Source organism: Prionailurus viverrinus, chromosome A2, assembly GCF_022837055.1.
Source record: "Prionailurus viverrinus isolate Anna chromosome A2, UM_Priviv_1.0, whole genome shotgun sequence".
NCBI classification, from domain to species: Eukaryota; Metazoa; Chordata; class Mammalia; order Carnivora; family Felidae; genus Prionailurus; species Prionailurus viverrinus.
In genome coordinates, this window is record NC_062562.1 from 13,880,784 (window position 1) to 13,900,341 (window position 19,558).

General features: G+C 55.9%; 3 protein-coding genes across 3 annotated transcripts; 2 read left to right on the forward strand and 1 right to left on the reverse strand.

Annotated features, from left to right (window-relative positions):
* Positions 1 to 647: 647 nt before the first annotated feature.
* TSSK6 (testis specific serine kinase 6) lies at positions 648 to 2,495 on the reverse strand. The gene has a single exon (XM_047835337.1). It carries the CDS (start codon positions 1,956 to 1,958, stop codon positions 1,137 to 1,139), a length of 822 nt encoding a protein of 273 aa, XP_047691293.1. The 5' UTR covers positions 1,959 to 2,495; the 3' UTR covers positions 648 to 1,136.
* A 198-nt stretch (positions 2,496 to 2,693) lies between these two features.
* NDUFA13 (NADH:ubiquinone oxidoreductase subunit A13) lies at positions 2,694 to 11,409 on the forward strand. The gene is made up of 5 exons (XM_047835351.1): positions 2,694 to 2,887; positions 9,019 to 9,097; positions 10,552 to 10,623; positions 10,968 to 11,037; positions 11,216 to 11,409. Exons 1-5 carry the CDS (start codon positions 2,794 to 2,796, stop codon positions 11,333 to 11,335), a joined length of 435 nt encoding a protein of 144 aa, XP_047691307.1. The 5' UTR covers positions 2,694 to 2,793; the 3' UTR covers positions 11,336 to 11,409.
* A 3,341-nt stretch (positions 11,410 to 14,750) lies between these two features.
* On the forward strand, positions 14,751 to 19,516 carry YJEFN3 (YjeF N-terminal domain containing 3). The gene is made up of 6 exons (XM_047849521.1): positions 14,751 to 14,772; positions 15,304 to 15,437; positions 17,268 to 17,378; positions 17,604 to 17,717; positions 17,798 to 17,948; positions 19,302 to 19,516. The coding sequence occupies exons 1-6, from the start codon at positions 14,769 to 14,771 to the stop codon at positions 19,508 to 19,510; spliced, it is 723 nt and encodes a 240-aa protein (XP_047705477.1). The 5' UTR covers positions 14,751 to 14,768; the 3' UTR covers positions 19,511 to 19,516.
* The last annotated feature ends 42 nt before the right edge of the window (positions 19,517 to 19,558 follow it).

A 19,558-nucleotide genomic window follows, 5' to 3' on the forward strand; every position in this document is an offset into this window, starting at 1 on the left:
TTTTACTTGCCTCCTAGCTGAGGGCAGGGATGGATCCAAGCCTCTTTGCTGAGTCCCAGAGCTTGGCACACAGTAGGCATTCAATAAATGTATGAATAAAGAAAGGACTGAAGTAACCAGCTTGCCCAGCAGTCTCATGCTTTACCCTTGACTCTCCCCTCCCCCTGCCCCAGACAACTTCTTTACCAAGGAAGGACTTTTACTAAGGAGAGTTTCCACCACCTCCCCAACTCCACTCCAGCCTTTTCTGGTTTCAAATTCCAGCTGTGTTCCTGGGCAAATGACATCTGTATGGGCCTCAATTTCCTCATCTGTCAACGCTCAATTTATGTTAAAGCAGGAGGCCCCCACCCCCACACGGTTCCATCCTTAAACACGGGCAGGGTGCTAGGATCTTTGCTCCCCAGCCCAGCAATTCCATTGCCATCACGACACCTGGGATGGCCCCAAAGCCCTTTCGAGTCGGCTGAGGTTGGGGAGCCCAAAAGTCTGGTTTGAATCTTCCCAATTCCCTTTTGAGACCTAGGACCAGAACCTCAACAAGCCTTTTCTACAATGGGGCTCCACGCCTGCCTTCCCCTGAGGGATGAAACACCCTCCCCCCACACACACACACTCGGTAAAAGGGGGCCATTGCCAGAGGCAGGTGCGAGAAAGAGCGACTTTATTGCAAGTTCCAAGGAGGCAGCGCCGGGAGCTTGCCGTCCCTCACACGCATTCGCGGCTGTCTCGAGGAGGGCGCCCTTCACACGCGTCCACTCGCTGGCAGCTCCTCCAAGTAGCCACGGCCTGCCTGCAGCCATCGCTCATTCCGCGCTAGCGCAATGCTTCCGATTCCTCTCGTCCCTTCCCCTCCCGGGGACTTCTCTTAGGAAAGAGAGGAAGCGCTTGCGCCCTCTTGCTCTTGGGATCATAGGGAGAGGAGCTAGATTCTAAACAGGGGCGACTGCAGCCCCAACCATCCAGAGAAAGGAAAAGCGGCGGGGGGGGAGGAGGCGGGGGGGGGGGGGGAGAAGGGGGTGTGCGCGTGCGCAGTGGCGCGTGTCGGCTTCGCGGGAGTACGGAAGCACGCCTCGCACGCGTGCGCTGCGCTTGCGCAGTGCTCAGGGCGGCGTAAATGGCGGGAACCCCGGCTCCTAGCCAGAGTCCCCAGCACGCAGCCAGCCGTTGCGCGCTACCTGGCCCGCTGAGGGCCTGGAGGACGGGCTGAACTGCAGCAATTCAGCGATGAGGGCCTTGCAGCGCTCGGACACCTCGAGGCCGTCGGGGTAGAGTACGCCGCGCTTCTGGCGCCTGGGCAAGCCAGCGATGTCCGAGTCGTCGAAGGGCATGCACCCGGTGACCATGACGTAGAGCACGACGCCCAGGCTCCACACGTCGTACTTCTTGGGGTCGTATGGGATGCCCAAGAGTACCTCAGGCGACGCGTAGGCAGCCGAGCCGCAGTAGGTGGTGCTCAGGTCAGGATAGCCATGTGCCTGGCGACCAAAGCCAAAGTCAGTGAGCTTCACTCGGCGCTCGTCAGGGCTCAGCAGCACGTTTTCGCACTTGAGGTCACGGTGCACCAGGTGGTGGTCATGCAGGTAGCGCACAGCTCCGGCGATCTGCGCGAAGAGGTCGCGCGCCTGACCCCCAGGGATGCGCCCGTTGCGCTGCACTGCCTGCAGCAGGTCGGTGGCAGCCGCCTCCATCACTATGTACAGCTTCCCATTGCACACCTCGATGAACTCGAAGACGTGCACGATGTGCGGGTGCCGCACGCCCCGCAGGATGGACAGTTCGCGGGGCAGGAACTTGTTGACAAAGTCAGGTGGCGCGCGCCGCCGGTCCACCACCTTGATGGCCACCGTGCCCTTGTACTTCTTGGACGTGGCCACCTTCACCTTGGAGTAACTGCCCTCGCCTATCGTGCGTCCCAGCTTATAGCCGAGTTCGCTCAGAAGTTTGTCGCCCGACATGGTGGCGCCTGGGGCGCGCGGGGAGCAGGAGGCGGCTGCTGTGGGAGGGCGGCCGGACTCCAATCTCGGGCCTAACCCATGGCGCTTGGCACCTGCACACCCGCACCCCCATGTGCCCACTCCCGGGTCCCTGCCCCTGCGGAGTCTTTTATTGCCCAGGTAACAGTTTCTGCCTTGTGAAGTGACTGTGGGCGTCACCCCGCCTCGGGGTAAGGGCCCCCTGGACCCCGCCCTGCAGGGTCCCCCAAGGCCATCAGGCTTTGTGACTCATAATTGCTCTGAATGCCCCAGTTCCCATTAGAGGCTATTGGCAAGGGGTCTCGACCACGACCGGGAAGCAGAGTCTGTGCCTGGCACTGGGGAGGCTTCTCATGAGTCAAATACAAACAACAGTCGTCCCCCAACTTCGTGTACCCAGCCCTAGCCATGTGAAGCTCTGGGCTGCCCGCAGTGCCCCGCGACGGGGAGAAAACGAGAGGGGGCTTAATTCGGTGACCTGGCTCTGAATGGTCTGAGCATCGCACCAGAGGGAAGGTGTAGGGGAGGGAGGTCCTTTAGGGCAAGGGCCCAGGCGACCGGACGAGCTCCAGGCGTCTACACCGACTCGGCTAAGCTCCGTCTGAGAGAAGAAATAGAGTCCTCGGCTGCAGCCTGGTTGCCCAGACGATCCCTGAACCCAGTGCCGGAGCTCTACCTCGCTGTAGGACCGCTACCCTAGCGTACTACGTGCCCTAGTCCTGCCTAAGACATGCGCAGTACGTCCCGCCACACTCATCATGGCGGCGGCCGCTGGACGTAACTTCCGCCCGCGGTCGGAAGCACGGGTCCTGCGAACATGGCAGCGTCGAAGGTGAAGCAGGACATGCCCCCGCCGGGGGGCTATGGCCCCATTGACTACAAGCGGAACCTTCCACGTCGGGGACTGTCGGGTCAGTGTCGCACTGCGCCGGGGTGTCAGGGTTGGGACTATAGGGCGCCGCGAAAGGAGGTGGAACCCGAGGATCCCCTATCGCTTTTGTAGTAAGAGGCTGCTGCTTGCACTCAGGGCCATCCAGAGTAAAACTGGTGCGGAAACGGGAACATTGAGGGAATTTAGAAGATGTTCCTCTCTGGTAGTCCCTACCTGTGGATGTCCCAGGAATATGTATTCTTAAATTCTTCAGATGTTTTAATAACATTTTAAAATTGTGTTATTGGGTTCAACACAGAAAAATGTAAAAAAAAAAAGAAGGGTCACATGCTTTGCACCCAGGGTTAACAGAGAAATACAAACTTTTAAACAAGGGTAAATACATTTCCCCTAACTCGAGGAACTTTACATTTAATGTTACGCAAATATGCCTCAATTAAAAAAAAAATATATGGGCATGGTTTAAAAAAAAAAAGGTAATTCAGCCAGTGGGAAAGTTAGTATCAGGTGAAAACTCAAGCTCTTCCCAAGCTCTTGGCTTTTTTTGTGTCCCGGAATAGAGGTTGGCAAACCTTTTCTATAAAGGCCCAATAAGTATTTTATGCTTTGTGGGTGCCTGGGTGGCTCAGTCGGTAAGTGTCCGACTTCGACTCAGGTCACGATCTTGAAATTTGCGAGTTTGAGCTTCCTATCCGGCTCTGTGCTGAGAGCTCAGAGCCTGGAGCCTGCTTTGGATTGTGTGTCTCCCTTTCTCTCAGACCCTCAGCCCTTCCCCTGCTCATGCTCTGTCACTCAAAAATAAATAAACATTGGGGTGCCTGGGTGGCTCAGTGGGTTAAGCATCTGGCTTTGGCTCAGGTCAACGATCTCACGGTTCCTGAGTTCGAGCCCAGCGTTGGTCGCTGTGCTGACAGCTCAGAGGCTGGAGCCTGCTTCGGATTCTGTGTCTCCTCCTCTCTCTGCTCCTCTCCTGCTCACATTCTCTCTCTCTCTCTCTCTCTCTCTCTCTCTCTCTCTCTCTCTCTCAAATAAATAAATAAACAAATGTTAAAAATTAAAAAAAAATTTTTTAAATGTTTATTTATTATTGAGAGAGAGAGAGCACAAGCGGGGGAGGGGGAGAGAGAGAGAGGGAGACACAGAATCTGAAGCAGGCTCCAGGCTCCCAGCCCTCAGAACAGAGAGCCCAACGTGGGGCTCGAACCCACAATTTGTGAGATCATGACCTGAGCTGAAGTCAGACGCTTAACCAACTGAGCCACCCAGGAGCCCCTAAAAAATTTAAAAAATAAAAAAGATGTGATTCAGTTAACTTGCTAGTAAATTGATCCTTTAAAAAAATAAACATTAACAATTTTTAAAAAATTATGCTTTGCTAGCCAGATGCTCTCTGTCCACTGCCGCTGCTTTTTTTTTTTTTTTTGAACAACTGTTTACAAACCTAAAAGTGTTCTTAGCCCCTTGAAAAAACAGGTTACAGGCTAGATTGGCATCACATTGGCACTTGACTCATCGTAGAATAGATTGAACAAATACAATGTGATGTGAATGTCTTCATTTCTTTTCTCAAAGTAGAACTTAACACCCGGGCCAGTGTATCCCTCAGGTGTGTGGCATGAAGTGTGTTTATGCATGTGCACCTGTGTGACCTGTACCCAGACCAGGCTGCAGAAGGGCCCCAGCCCTTGGTCTTCCCTGGACTCCTAGTCAGCATCTCTCTCTCTTTCTCTCTTTTTCTGTCTTTTAAAGTTTATTTATTTATTGGGGGGGGGGGGGGGCAGAGCCCGATGAGGGGCTTGAACCCACAAACCGTGAGATTATGACCTGAGCTGAAATCAAGACCCCAATGCTCAACCAACTGAGCCACCCAGGTGCCCCTCTTTTTTATTTTTAAGTCACACATGTGCCCTTCATTCTAGTCCTCTTCCAGTTCATGACACAGTAGTGCTTCTATACTAATCACACCGGAACTTCTCATTTTGGTGAGGCCCCAGATAACCAAGGCCTGCTTTACCCAGGGTGGGCTGGAAGGACCTCTCTGAACAATCCCCAAGGTGGAGGGAACAGCAAGTGCAAAGGCCCTGCCATCCATCCTGCGCCCCACCCTAATCATCTTTCCTGTGCCCCTCCTCCAGCCTTGCTTTTGAGCCTTGTTCTCATTAGCCCTACCCTCCCTTGCTCCCGTAAGGCACCCAAGCCTGGCACCCACTCCCCTTCTCTCTGCCTACATCACTCTCCACTAGTGTCCTAGAACACGCCAAGCTGGCTCAGACCTTCTTTAATTTCTGCTGTTCCCAAAGTGACTGCTACCTCCGTCTTTTCCACTCGGCTCTCTTCTCTCCGCTCCTTCCTGTGCCCAATAGGTGGGCCTTTTTTTTTTTTCTTTTGTGTCTTTAACATTTTTATTGAAATTCACAAACCAGACCAGACCATTCACCTATTTCATGTGTACAAATTGTTGATTTTAGTCTATCCAGAGTTGCGTAACCATCCCCCGGATCTAAGTTTATAACACTTGCATTACTCCAAAAGGAAACCCCATGAACAGTCACTCCCCATCCTCCCTCCCCCAGCTGCTGGCAACCACCAGTCTGCTTTCTGTCTGGTATGGATTTGCCTGTTCTAGATATTTCATATAAATGGGTCCTACTCTATGTGGCCTTTGGTGTCTGGTTGCTTTCACTCAGCAGGATGTTTTTATTTTTTAATGTTTTTATTTTGAAAGAGAGAATATGTGAGTGGGGTGGGGGGGTGGGGGTGGGGGCGGGCAGTGAGAGATGGGGAGAGAGAGAGAGAGAGTCCCAAGTAGGCTCTGTGCTGAGGGCCCTCAGCACAGAGCCTGACTTGGGGCTCAATCCCACTAACTGAGAGACCGTGACCTGAGCTGAAGTCAAGAGTCAGATGCTTAACCGACTGAGCCTCCCAGGCGCGCATAATGTTTTTAATGTGAATATTGTAGCGTGTGGCAGTTTCTTTCTTTCTTTCTTTTTTTTTTTTATGGTTAAATAATATTCTTGTGTGAGTAGACCACGGTTTGTGTATCCATTTACCACTTGATGGACATTTGAGTTGTTGCCACATTTTGGCTGCTGTGAGCATTCCTGTGCAAGCTTCTGTGTGGATATGTTTCATTTTTCTTAAGTGAAATTTCATCTAGGAGTGGCCTAGCTGGGTCAGATGGTAACTCCACATTTAACATTTTGAAGAACTGCCACACTGTTTTCCAAAATTAGCTGTTCTGTTTTACGTTTCTACCTGCAGTGTATTGAGTTCCAGTTTCTCCATATTTGGATAACACTGATTATTTTCCTTTTTTTTTTCTTTTTTCTTTTTAAAATTCTAGCCATTCTGGTGGGTGTGAGGTGGCATCTCACTTTGGTTTTGATTTGCATTTCCCTGGTGACTAATTATGTGGGGCATCTTTTCATGTGTTTATTGGCCATTTGTATAACTTCCAGGAGAAATGTCTTCAAGTCCTTTGTACTTTTTTTTTTTCTTTCTTGGAGAGAGAGAGAGAGAGCTGGAGAGGGGGCAGAAGGAGAGAGAGAGAATCTCAAACAGGCTCCCCACTGTTAGTGCAGAGCCCGATGAGGGGCTTGAACCTATGAGCCATGAGATCACGACCTAAGCTAAAATCAAGAGTCAGATGATCAACCGACTGAGTTACCCAGGTGCCCCTGTACATTTTTTTTGATTGGGTTCATCTTATTACTGAGTTTGCAGAGTTCTTTATACATTTTGGATATCATTCCCTTATCAGATACAGGATTTTCAAGGACTTTCTTCCATTCAGCTTGTTGACAGTATCGTTTGTGGCACAGAAGTTTTTCATCTCCATGAAGTCTAGTTCATCTATTTTTTTTTTTTTTTTTTCTTTTTGCACTTGTGCTTCTGGTGCCAAAGCTAAGAAGCCATTATCTCATGCAAGGTCTCAGAGACTGACTCATCTGTTTTCTAAGAGTTTTATAGTTTTAGCTCTCAAATTAAGGTCTTTGATCCATTTTGAGTTAATTTTTGTGCATGGGGGAAGGAAAAAGTACACTTTATTCTTTTGTGTGTGGTTGTCCACTTATCCAATTTGCTGAAAGACTATTCTTTCCCCATTGAATTGTCTTGGCACCCTTGTCCAAAATCAATTGACCGTGAATGTGAGGGTTTATTTCTGGACTCCCAGTCAGCTCTGTTCCATCGATGTTCATGTCTACCCTGGTGCCGTGCCACGCTATTTTATCTTGTACACACAGCTGGGTGTTAAGTTTTGAAACTGTAAAGTGCAAGTCCTCCCCCTTTGTTCTGTTTCAGAATCTGATCCCACGAATTTCACAATCCGCTCTTCAGTTCCTGTGGGGCTGGTAAAGGGGGAAGGTTGGGATTCCGAAGGTTGGGTACCGCGCTGAATCGGTACCTTAGTTTGGGGAGGGCTGCCGTCTGAACAGTGTTAAGTTCCAGTACGTGAACACAGGATGTTTATTTATTCAGGTCTTCTTTACTCATGGCCTGCACCCCCTTCTGGGCATGCCCTTCGTCAGCCTCCACCACCAGACGGGCAGCTCCTGAGGCACAGACCCATACTGAGGGATTGGGGTCTCGGCCTCGCCACTGTCAGCAAGAAAGGGCTGCACCATTGTAAAGGCCCCCTGATTGGAATTTATTTTACTCAGGGGCCCACGCGGGTGCTTGGTGTGAAGGCAAGAGGTTTCCGTGAGGACAGCCCAGGCTTATCCCCTGGGTCAAAAGAAGAGGCCCCTGGGCTCCTCTGCAGCTACTGAAAAGAAAGAGGCAGCTCTTCTAAAACGCTCCTGCCCAGCATAGGTGGTCAGCCATGTGTAAGAGCCACAGGTGCACTGGAAGCTGGTCCCAGGCACTCGGGCCTCGAGAAAGGTTCTGCGTCTGTGCACAGGAACCAGGGTGCCCTCGTCCCACCTTCAGTAACATGGAAGTATCTTAGCTCATATTTTTAACAGGTTTGACTGAGGGGCTAAAAAATCTAACCAGTTCCTCATGCACCTCTGGGTCCAGCAGAGGTGCCAGAAAAGCCCTGTGCTGGAGCTGAGCTGAAGAAGAAGGACGAAGACCAGGACAACAGAGGCCCCTTGCAGACACGGAGCAGGGCTGCGACTCCCAGAGTCCCCACTGTGCACCCCCACAGGTTCTAGGGAGTGGCCTTACCCACTATTTGCTGGTCATTTAGTGGCTGTTAACTGGAACTTGACCTGCCTGAGCTTGTCAGTTCTTCCCAGCAGCCACGAGGCCCGTCCAGGGAAGAGATCACAACTCAGAAGATGAGAGGGTATGGGGTGAGCCAGTCCCAGCCAGGCCCCAGGCAGCTTGGGCCTCCCTGAAGACCCCAGCAGGCCCACAGCCTGTCAGTCAGAATTATAGCGCAGGTACCTGCTGGTGCCAGTAAATATTCATGGCAGCCTCTGTCCCCTGGTGTCCAGGCAGGGGGCCTGACCCTGCTGGGCCAGGAAGCAGCAGCCCCCCCCGGGAGCCCGGGGGGGGGGGTGGGGGGGGTGGGGGCTGGGCCGCCCCTGCAGGGCACTGCTTGCCTCTGGCAGCCCCTCCCAGCTCCTTGTGGGCAGCACTCAGAGAAGTGGCCCAGGCAGCCGGAGCCACCATGGAGCTGGGCCCAGCTGTAGATACTACCCTTCCCCGTGGAAGCACCTGCTGACTGGGAACCAAACAACAAGATTGTGGGGCTGGGGCCACCCGATCATAAACAGCAAGGCCTTTGGGTCCTCCTGCAAGCCCTGCTCAGCCTGTACCTTCCAGAAACGGGGATGGGGGGATGGGGGGGCGGAGGTGTGTCAGCCGCAGCTGCCGCACTTGTCAGAGGAAAGCCGAGGCAGCCTGGTGTCCCTGCCTGCAAGGCAGGTGCACGGAATCGAGAGTCGTCTGCAGTTGGGAAGGACGGGTCCAGGGGAGAGGGCTGGTGGACATTCCACAGAGACAAAAAAAGAATCTGAAGAAATATGCACTAGAGACGGTACTGGCCATCTCTAGGAGGGGGTCACTAAGACTTTCACCTTCTCTCGCGTCCATATTTCCGGTGTCCGTGCACAGCAAGCAGATTGTGCTTCATGAGAAGGAACTACAAGGGGGGGCCTTTCCCGAGGGTAGGCGCTGAGCTGGTGCCCCCTTTCCCCACAGGCTACAGCATGTTTGCTGTGGGCATCGGGACCTTGCTGTTTGGGTACTGGAGCATGATGAAGTGGAACCGAGAGCGCAGGTAGGCCCCAGGCTGGGGACCGTGGGGTGCACCTGTGGTCTTGGTGTCCCTCGGGGCCCTTCATCAGCCCCTCAAGGCTCAGGAAGTATGGGCCTTCCAGAAAGAAATGGCAAGAAAGGAGCTCTTCACCAGGTGTCTCTTGGCCTCCGCTGCTAGGGACTCGAGGGTTGGGATTAGGACAACCCATCAGGTGGAGGTGGAGGCCAGGCTCAGGACATGCTCGTTTAGTGTTTTTTTTTTGTTTTGTTTTGTTTTTTTTTTCCCAACGTTTATTTATTTTTGGGACAGAGAGAGACAGAGCATGAACGGGGGAGGGGCAGAGAGAGAGGGAGACACAGAATCAGAAACAGGCTCCAGGCTCCGAGCCATCAGCCCAGAGCCTGATGCGGGACTCGAACTCACGGACCGCGAGATCGTGACCCGGCTGAAGTCGGACGCTTAACCGACTGCGCCACCCAGGCGCCCCTCGTTTAGTGGTTTTTTTGGTCAGTGTTAACCAGGCAAAGAGGACAATAAGGGCTTAGAAACAGGCCATGCAACACAATGACCCTGCCAGCCACATGGGGCCTGAGGGACCGAGGCAGATAGTGGCCTCCATTCAGACTCTCGCTGCCTCTAAGCTGTCAGGATGCCCTGCCAGGTGACCCCTTCTGATTGGCCCCTTACTGGCTGGGCCCCTTTGCCCTGCCACACCCTGTGATAGGTGTCCTTAGCACCCCCCAAGGGTGGTGGTGGAGAAGGCCAGCCTGTGTCAGGTGCTCAGCATTGTTGAGTGAGCTCAAACCGGGTCCAGCTGCCCCATATGCACCATGCACAGGAGTATGGACACGGTGACCAATAGTGTGGGGCTGTGGTGGGGCCAGCAGCCTGGGGTGGGGATGCTCCTCTGGGTTTGGGAAGATGGGAGGAGGTGTGAGGGCTGGAGTGGGGGCTGAACTTCATCCAGACCCTTCCGTGTGAGGCTGTGAGATTTCTGGCGATGAGGGGACAGGGCCAGGGGCCACATCACTGGGTGCCGCGCCCTCAGTATAGATGGGGCTGGTGGCTTGGAACACACAGAACTGCCTGCTCCGGGCTCACACCCCAGGGTTATTTTGACAGGAAGGGGATATGGTTTTGTGGGGCCCAGAGCCCTGTGATGAAGGCTCCCATCCCCTGTCCCCAGTTCACCACAATCATCAGGCCAGGGCTATTTTTAGGATTAAAAACTAAAGTTTTTAACTGAAAAGAAAGTGCAAAGCCGTCAGTCTTGTAGACCAGTGCCTGTGCCAGCCCACGTGCCCACACCCCGCCTTCTCATCTTCTTGTGGGTAGAGCTTACTCCCCAAGCCTGTCCCACTCACTTGCCTCTCTGCCGGCTCCCCTCCCCACGCATCAGCCTGAGTCTGAGGCCACATCATCTACCCCGAACTCCAGCCTCATCTGATCTGACTGTTGGTTTTTGGGTTTCACAGGCGCCTGCAGATTGAGGACTTCGAGGCCCGCATTGCCTTGATGCCACTGTTGCAGGCAGAGAAGGATCGGAGGTGGGGCTGCTGGGACCAGGGTTGGAAGGTCACAGGCCTGAGTGTCCCAGCCTGCAGTGCGGGACATGACAAAAGTGCATTTGGGGGCTGACAGCTGTGTCCTGGCATGTGTGGGGGAGACCCAAGGGCTAGAATAGGAAGGCTCCCTGGAGGAGGGGACATGGAGGCTGCAGCAGGAGGACAGTAAATGTTTGTAGGGGAAGGAAAGGACGAGAAGGGTTGGCACATGCAGGGTTGGGAGTGGCAGGAGGTGATCGGGGTGGAACAGGGAAGGATCTGGCACGTCTTTTCGGGAGTCTCTCGGTGCTCAGGCCTGTCCCCTACCGCCCATTCCATCCCCACAGGGTTCTGCAGATGCTGCGGGAGAACCTGGAGGAGGAGGCCATCATCATGAAGGACGTGCCTGGCTGGAAGGTGGGGCCTGGGTAGGGAGGGTGGGGGTCCAGGCCCCCTGCAGGAACACAGCCTCCCAGGGAAAACCTGGAGCCGAGAGGGGTAGTGGGTGCCAGGTGTGAGGAGGGGAAGGCAGCAGTAGGCAGTGTGGGCCTGAAGGGGTAGCTGCACCCCCACCCATACCCCACTGTTCCCACAGGTGGGTGAGTCTGTGTTCCACACAACGCGCTGGGTGAACCCCATAATGGGCGAGCTCTACGGGCTGCGCACGAACGAGGAGATTCTCAACGCCGCCTATGGCTTCACGTGGTACACATAGGGGCCTGCACCCCTCTGACTCCTGGACCCCTGCACCCTCCCCCCTGGAAAGAATAAAGGCTCTGGAGACCTGTTTGCCTGTGTCCCAGCGACTGAGGGAAGGCTCGTGGGACACCATTGGGTTGCACACGGCCTGGGGATATAGGGTCTAGACCTGTGGTCTCCGCAGAAGATGCCAGGTAGGGTGGTTTCAAAACCCACCCAGAGACTGCCCCTGGATCCATCAGCCTTGGCTCAAGAATATGCCTGGATTTTCCTACCTCTATTGAAGTCCTCGTTGTCAGCAGCCCACCCCTCCAGGCCGGGGCTCCCCATCCTGCACCCTGGGCTCATCAGTCAATGGGGGATCTGAAGAGTGGAGCATGGGGTGGAGGGGCGTCAGAGGTAGGTCCCCTTGCCCCCAGGCCAAGACCCCATTACAGGGGTAGCAGGTCCGTCGCTACCCGTCCGTGCCTTGCCCTGCTAATACCCACGTCTCTACTATTCTCCGTCCCCGAGGCAGCTCCGCTCCTGGCACCAAAGGGTTAAATCTGCCTGCACCCGCCAGCCAATCCCTGCGCGCAGCGCCTTCGCGGTGTCACCTGATTGGCGGATACACAGGGTGGGCGGGAAGGGAGGAGGACCGAGGACGCCCCCATCTGCCCTGGGATGCTCTTAAAAGGCTGTGGCGGTGGCAGCCAGGCTGCGCGTCCCGGCTTACCTTGGCCATGAGCAGCGCGGCCCGCCCGGACCCAGTGGAGGCGCCCGAGGAGCGGCGTTTCCTCAGGTCAGCCAGGGATGGGGACGTCAAAGACCGTGGCAAGGATGCGGCCCCGAGGCAAGGGCATGGCTGGGAGGGGGGCATCATGGGCAGGATAGATCAGAGGAAGGGCATGGCCGGGATGGAGCCTGGGGGGGATCCAAGGCCCACCCCACATTTCGCTGGAAAGACGAAGCCTGAAGCCTGCTGCTGCCAACGTCTCCTAGCCGAGTTGCCAGGGAAACTGCATCCTCCTCAGCCCGCCCTTCTGAATTATTCAGAACACCACTAGTAGCTCTCCCATCACCCTTCAACCCAATCAAGGCCCACCTCCCCTTTCCATCTCACCCAGGGACCCTGGCGCTCCCACCCTCATCTGCCCGTCTTCCCTGGGAAGAGCTGAGCTGTTAGCTCCTCACTCACACCCCTCTTGGTGGTCCACCTGCGACTACCTTCTTGTCCAGAGAAGGAAACTGAGGGCTGGGGAAGGAAGCCACTGCCTGAGCCAGGGCTAGGGGGATTTTTGAACACATGGACCACTTGCCGGTAGTTTGATTGGATTTGGGGTCTGAAATAGGCAGCTGTGTCTGTGTCTCCCACCTCGTCCTGAGTCCTCATCTTACGTCTTCCTTTAAGTCCCTGTGCCCTGGGACTCCAAGCAGGGCTGTGGACCTCAATGGAAACCAGATTTGGCTGACAAATCTGTCCTTCTCTGCCCACTGTCCATTCAGACCCTCAGGGCAGATACTGTCCAGTGACTGATGTCCAGATTGAGCCTGTGGACCCAGCACATCCTAGGCAGAAGGAAGCTGGATCTGCGATTTCATCTGGCATGGGAGGGGGGGGGAATTGTGTGGGGCCTCAGATGCCAGTTGAGGGGTGATGGGGCGCCGTGGGGCGGGTAGGAGTGGAACATGGCAAGTGGAGAGGAAACAGGTAAGAGACATAATGGGCGTGTAGGTGTGGTGAGGAATTTGAATATTCTCTGAATATTGGGGAGCCATAAGTAGGTTTGAGACAAGTGGTGATGTCATCTGGCATTCAAGTTTCAGAGCCCCGTGGCTCTTGTGTTGAGTTTGGGGGCCATGAAACTGCTGTAGGCAGCCAGATGGGCAAAGATGGTGGGCTGGTGGGCAGAGGCCTGAAGGCGGAGAAGCAGAGGGAGCCAAGAGAGCAGGGAGGGTCCGGCACGGGTGCCCTGGCCTTGGCTTCACCTTCGTAAGGGCCTGCTCCTGGAAATATTTTGGGAGTGTCAGGCCCAGTTCCTTTGAAAGCAGGCCACTTCAGCCTTCCTGCTTGTGGGGGAATCCTGGTCCTCACAGCTCCTCTCATCTGGGAGCTGATGTTGGGAGCAGCAAGAGGCACCCTCAGAGCTGAGCCCCCCGCCCTGCCCAGTCCCACATGGCTCTGCCCTGTTTCCCTCCCCCACCAGCCCTAATTCCCACTCATACCCGACCCAGAGCTGCCACCGTCGCCACTCCCAGGCTCCTAGCCTGAACCATCCTCTGCCCATGGAGTCCCCATTATCACTCTAATGACCAGTTAGGCAGGGAGATAATGTTCCAAGTGGTGGCCTGAGGCCAAAACTTTGGGGCAGAGGAAGAAAAGGAGGAATGGGTGGTCCTCCCACACTCCTCTCTGCCCTCCTGTGGGGGCAACAGCCAGAGCCGTCACAAGTTGAAGGTGGAGGAATGAACCACATTCTCAAACACCTTCTCCCATGTTCCTTCCTGGGACGTAGGTGGCCTGCCCAGAGGGGTGCTCATTTGTCCCACCATGAGCTCCTTTTCTTCAACTGGTCTTTCAACCTTACTTGAAGTCAGGTGGGGTTGAATCTGGCTCTGGTTGTTGGGATGATTCAGGGCATGTAGACCCCCTGCCCTAAGCCTCCATCCATCTCCCCCATCTATGTGGACCCCCGAAGTGCCTTTCTGACCCAGTTTCTGTTTTGCTTGCTCCGCTCTAGCCACACTGGCCTCACTTCCGTCCCTAGAATCTGCCAAGCTCATTCCCACCCTCGCTGTTCTTACCACGTGGATTACCTCCCATAGTGCTCCAGGCCAGCTCCTCCAGAAGTCCTCCCTGATTCCCCATCCCACTGCAGTCCTTACTTATGCCCCTCCTCCTGCCCAGCCTGATCACACTGCAAAAATTGGCCAAAAGATTGTGGTCTCCTCACAGAACTGAAGGAAGGACCCTAAAGATTCATCCTAAGAAACCTCTGCTGTCTGTAGGTCTGCCCCTGCCTCTTTGCTCACACCCTATCCATGGCTCTGGAGACAGACACCAAGGGCAGAAGTCTCGGTTTTTCCCCCTTGTTTCCTGGGTGACCCTGGGCAAGTCACTTGGCTTCTCAGAGTGCTTGAATGTTCTGATTCTTCTGGGCCTGGTCCTACTACCACTACTATGCTCTCTAGGGTCTGCTGAGGTGGGGGTAGGTGCTCCTTGGAAGGTCCCTAAGCCAGGGCCAGCTTGGTCCCTGCTCTTAATAGGGCCCAACGCTTAGTTTCATGCTGTTGTCATTATCTGAAAATTCTTAAATCTTAAATAGCGGGCCCCATGTTTGCATTTTGGAATGGACCTTGAAAATTATCTAGTCTATCCTTCCTGCCTTTACGTTTGCAAAAGAGGAAGCAAAACTCAGATGTGACAGAGCCCAGTCACCCGGTGAGTTGATGGCAGACCTTCACCCCAGATGGGTAAGCCCCAATTCTCTGGCCACAATTATTGCAGGGTCACCAATAAGGCCCCATAGCCGTGGGCTCCCCATCCACCTCCCTAAGTGAACCCCTCTGCAGCCTTCAAAATCCGCCTCCCTCAGGCACCACCCCCCTCCCCAGGCCAGTCTGCCCCCTCCAGTGTTCTGGAGCTTGCTCAGCGGTTTCCACTGCATGCAACTGGCCCCTCGCCCCCATCAAAGTCTCTCACACTCCATTCCTCCTTCTGGGTTCTTTCCGCGGTGGGGGCGGGCGCATCTGGGCCCGGCTCCAGTCTCCCACGCTTTGGGGCAATAGAACCAACACGCGCCGCCACGCCTCCCTCGACCACCAGAGGGCGCCCATGCCTTGGGCTTCAGCTTAAACCTTCCGCTGTGCCAGTCAACCGCCAGCACGTCTGGTGGGGAAACTGAGGGGGGGGGGGGGGGGGCCTTAGGGCCTAGCTGGAGATATTAGTGGAACATTACCGGTTCCATCTGAGCCTCTCTCTCTGTCTTTCTGTGTGTCTTTGAGCGTCTCTCCCCACTCTGTCCCCCAGCACTGCAGAGGCGGCAGCCCTGGAGCGGGAGCTGCTGGAAGATTATCGCTTTGGGCGGCAGCAGCTGGTGGAGTTGTGTGGCCATGCTAGTGCTGTGGCTGTGACCAAGGTATCTAACCCCTGATCTTTGACCTTGACCCCAACCAGATGGCCAGCCTACCAGAGCAGAGGAGGCCTAGCTGCATGAGCCCTGTGGTCAGGCTGATCCAGGACTCAAGAAACCCCTTTTTGTGTGGAGCCGCTCCAGCCCTTCACTCAGGTGGGGTAACTGAGGCCCAGAGAGGATCATCACTGGTCTAGACCAGGCAGGGACCCAAGACCCCAGGTGTCAGTGAGGGTCAGGGCAGATAGAGAAGTCCCCAGAGACTTGGAGGCCGGGGAGCAGAGACTAAAGCAGCTGCAGGATGGTCCTGAGGTCCTTGAGGTACAGATGTGACCACCTGCCTCTGCCATCAATTGGATCTCCGTAAAGGAGACATCGGTCCCTGGAGGCTGAGTAACCACCCCCCCCATGCTGCAGATGAGGAAACTGGGGCCCAGAGGCAGGGGTGGCCTGCATAGTGTAGGTCCTAGGGAGGAGTTAGCAGAGTCCCAGCCTCGAGGTGCCTGCAAGGGATGCGAGAGTGATAAGCAACGAAGATGCCGCTATCCAATGCTTTTGATCATGTGGCCAAACCGCGGGCCTGTTTCCCCCTCCAAAGAAAGAGCAATAAACTGACACCAGCGAATAAACACGAATGCCTTAGAGAAGTGCCCGATGGTGTCAGGGCTCCCACATGTAACCCTTCTCTGCCTCCCTGTCTTCCTCCTCTTGTCGCCACTGCAGACTTTTGTTGAACACAATCGCTTTCTTCATGTAGGCTCAGTTGGGTTTTTTTTAACATTTCTATTTCAAATGAAACATCCTGAGTGAAGGTCCCGAAAGAGAAGGAAATGGTGAAACCGCAAAAGTAAAAGTAAACCCAGTGTAGTAAACTCCTGCCTGGCCCTTGCTGACCAGTCGCCGTCCAGTTTTTGCCCCGAAAGCCCCAAGTCTGTCCAGAGGGCCCTCGGTCCCAGTCAAGCTGGAGTCACTGTTGCCTCCCTCAGTCTCCGGTCTCAGGGCTTCGCACCTGGCTTAGTGTGGTCGCAGGTGGCTCAGGACCTCACCGAGACCTTGGGGAGGAGACAAAAAAGGTATACCTGGCTCTCTGTGTGGTTGGAGGTCAGGGTACAGCCAGGCCCCCTGGGGTGCCCTGTCCCCGAGAGGCCCCATGTCAGTGCCACTGTCACTCCCAATCGATAGAGGCCAAGTGAGGCTGGGAGAGGAGAGGGGGCAGAGGCCATGCAGAGAGTCAGGGCAGGGCTGTGACTTGAACACCAGTGCTCTTAACTCCTGTGTTAAAGAGACTGATGCACAGGCCCACAGAGACACAGAGTCTAGGAGACAGAGATGAAGGCACAGAGAGACAGATAGGGACAGACACAGAGAGATACAGAGAGAAAGATAGATGAAGACAGAGGCAGATGGAGAGAGACAGGGCATCTCAGGTTGGAAAAAATACCCTCCCTCTGTCCCCCCCCCCCAACTTTGGGGCCTCTGGGAGGGCTGAGGCCTGGAAACGTGGGCGGGGGAGGGGCAGCCACTGCGGTGGAAAAAGGTGGAAGAATGTCTGCAACTCGGGCCGAGAATAAACAAACCACACTCTGGGCGCCGGGTGGTGGCAGAAGGCACGTTTTCCTGCTCCAGCTTGGCAGAGCCTGAAGCAAGGACTCTGCATCTCCAAGGAAGAAACTGAGGCCCCAAGGGGCTACGCCCCTTGCCCAGAATGTCTTTCCTCCTGTTCTATTGCCTCCAGGCCCATGCCCGTTCCTTCGCTACTCCGAGCCTCAGTTTCCCCACCCGAATAAGGAGGAATTCCAAGCATCATGCCTTTGCCTTTGCTGTGCCCCCTGCCAGGTGTTCCCCTTGCCAACTCTCTCCCGGAAGCAGAGGACAGTGCTGGTCGTGTGTGGCCCGGAGCAGAACGGGGCGGTGGGGCTGGTCTGTGCCCGGCACCTGCGGGTGTTTGTGAGTAGCAAGGACCCCCTTGGCCTCCTAGGGTCACCCCCTCAACCCTGTCCCCGCAGAAATTGCTTCCTCCTCTTGATAGTGTCCCAGGAGGGACAGAATATGGCCAGTGCTTGCCCCAGGCAGGGCCTCTGGCCTCATATCCAGATCTGGGGGCTAAGTAAGGCCCAGGAGGAAGCCTGGAAGGGCCCTCAGGGCCGACTCCTTTCTGCCCCTCCCCACCAGGAGTATGAACCGACCATCTTCTACCCTACGCGCTCACTAGACCTGCTGCACCGGGACCTGACTACCCAGTGCGAGAAAATGGACATCCCCTTCCTGTCCTATTTGCCCACAGAGGTCAGCGCTTGGTGGCAACTGAGGGGGGAAGGGGGAGGCAGTGCCCAAAGGCCACCTTCTAACCATGCCCGCCCTCTCAGGTCCAGCTCATCAACGATGCCTATGGGCTGGTGGTGGATGCCGTGCTGGGCCCTGGTGTGGAGCCGGGAGAGATCGGAGGCCCCTGCACTCGTGCGCTGGCCACACTCAAGCTGCTGTCCATCCCCCTTGTGAGCCTGGACATTCCTTCAGGCATGCCAGGCAGGCGGGGGGGGGGGCATGTTGGGGCCTTGGGAGGGGGGCCCTCTGCACCCCAGTTTCTGATGGGCCCAGCCTGTCTGCCTTCTCTGAGCCTCAGTTTCCCCAGCGTGGATGGCTCATGCACTCTGGGTGAGGGTCACGTCCATCCCTAAGATGGGGAAGACAGAGGCTGCCGCCCAGGTGATCCCTTGTCCCAACCCCTCCACACCCGGCCCAGCATGCCCGCTGCCCACCCTGGCCCAGTTGCCTGGGCAGACGTGAGCTCACTCGGCAAAGGCCTCGCCCGTCCTGGCCGCCGCCCCACGCCTGTTGGAGCCATTAGGCGACGGGCAGACGGAACAAACAGCTGCTGGCCAGCCGGACCCTCCACAGGGGTGGCCATACTCAGGGGGATGTCCCCCAGCTTTCAAGACCTCAGGGCCACCCCCAGCAGGGTGCCACAGAGCAAGGGGTTAGCTATGAAGAGGGGAGCTGTCTGGTTTGAAGGTAGAGACTAGGGTCACAGAAGGAAGGATTAAAGTCAGACGGAGAAGGCTTTTAGTTAGTGGCTCCAGACTCTGGTCAGAAGCAGGGGAGAAGCCAAGGCCCCTAGTCTGAAGGTAGAGGCTCATTTGAGAGCTGGCAGAGGCTAGGGCACAGTGAGGGAGGGGGCGGGGTCCTGTCCATTCAAAAGGCAAGATCTAGTGTGAGGGTGAAGACAGAGATGTCAGGTCAGAGGGAGGAGGATGGACGTTGGGGTTGGGTGGGGAGGGGGCCACATCCTGTCAGAGGCAAGGACCAGGAGTAAGGAGACAGGTCTTGGTGGGGGGGGGGGGGGGGGAGGCTTGCCTGAGGATGAAGGCCAGTCTGCCCTGAGTGGAGAGTGGGGATCTGGTCAGAGGAGGAAGGCTGGCTAGGAAGCCTGGGTGGAAAGAGGCTCTAGGGGAAGTGGGGAAGGTCAAGATCGATCGGGAGGAAGGAATTGGGACAGATGCTGGGTCCAAAGGCAGAGGCATGGGTCTGACTTTTGGGAAAGGGCAGCAGGTGGAAACGATGTAGTCTGAAGGCAGAGGCTGAGTCAGAGGGAGAAGAAAGGTTGGTTGCATGATGGCAGCAGGGGCAGAAAAGATGAGGGCCGACGCCCTGGTCATAGGAGGAGGGAAACATCTCCAAGGAAGGGGAGACACTGGTCTGAGGGCGGAGGCTCAGTACTATGGGGAGGCAGGTCTGACCAAGCCTCACGCGTCAGAGAGCAGAGGCTGAGTCTGATGGGGAAGGGGAAACGGGTGGAGAGGAGGCAAGACTCTCTCGCCTGAAGGCAAGCACCCCTCCCAGCTCCCGATTCCCCCACCCTCCCTCCCTCAGGCTGGGACGCCGAGACCGGCGGCGGCGACGCCGAGGACGGGCTCCGACCGGACGTGCTGGTATCGCTCGCTGCGCCCAAGCGCTGCGCCGGCCGCTTCTCCGGCCGCCACCACTTCGTGGCCGGCAGATTCGTGCCCGACGACGTGCGCCGAAAGTTCGCTCTACGCCTGCCAGGATACACGGGCACCGACTGCGTCGCGGCGCTCTGACCGCCACCCGCGTCCCCGCGGCTTGGACCCCCGCCAATAAACAGACGT

What these genes read in the sequence shown, in the direction of transcription:
- TSSK6 (XM_047835337.1), bottom strand. Translation starts at nt 1,958, where the DNA reads ATGTCGGGCGACAAACTTCTGAGCGAACTCGGCTATAAGCTGGGACGC.
- NDUFA13 (XM_047835351.1), top strand. Translation starts at nt 2,794, where the DNA reads ATGGCAGCGTCGAAGGTGAAGCAGGACATGCCCCCGCCGGGGGGCTAT. An exon ending in TCCACGTCGGGGACTGTCGG is followed by an intron (nt 2,888 to 9,018) that starts GTCAGTGTCGCA and finishes CTTTCCCCACAG; the next exon opens with GCTACAGCATGTTTGCTGTG. An exon ending in CAGGCAGAGAAGGATCGGAG is followed by an intron (nt 10,624 to 10,967) that starts GTGGGGCTGCTG and finishes CCATCCCCACAG; the next exon opens with GGTTCTGCAGATGCTGCGGG.
- YJEFN3 (XM_047849521.1), top strand. An exon ending in GTGCTGTGGCTGTGACCAAG is followed by an intron (nt 15,438 to 17,267) that starts GTATCTAACCCC and finishes GCCCCCTGCCAG; the next exon opens with GTGTTCCCCTTGCCAACTCT. An exon ending in CCCGGCACCTGCGGGTGTTT is followed by an intron (nt 17,379 to 17,603) that starts GTGAGTAGCAAG and finishes CCTCCCCACCAG; the next exon opens with GAGTATGAACCGACCATCTT.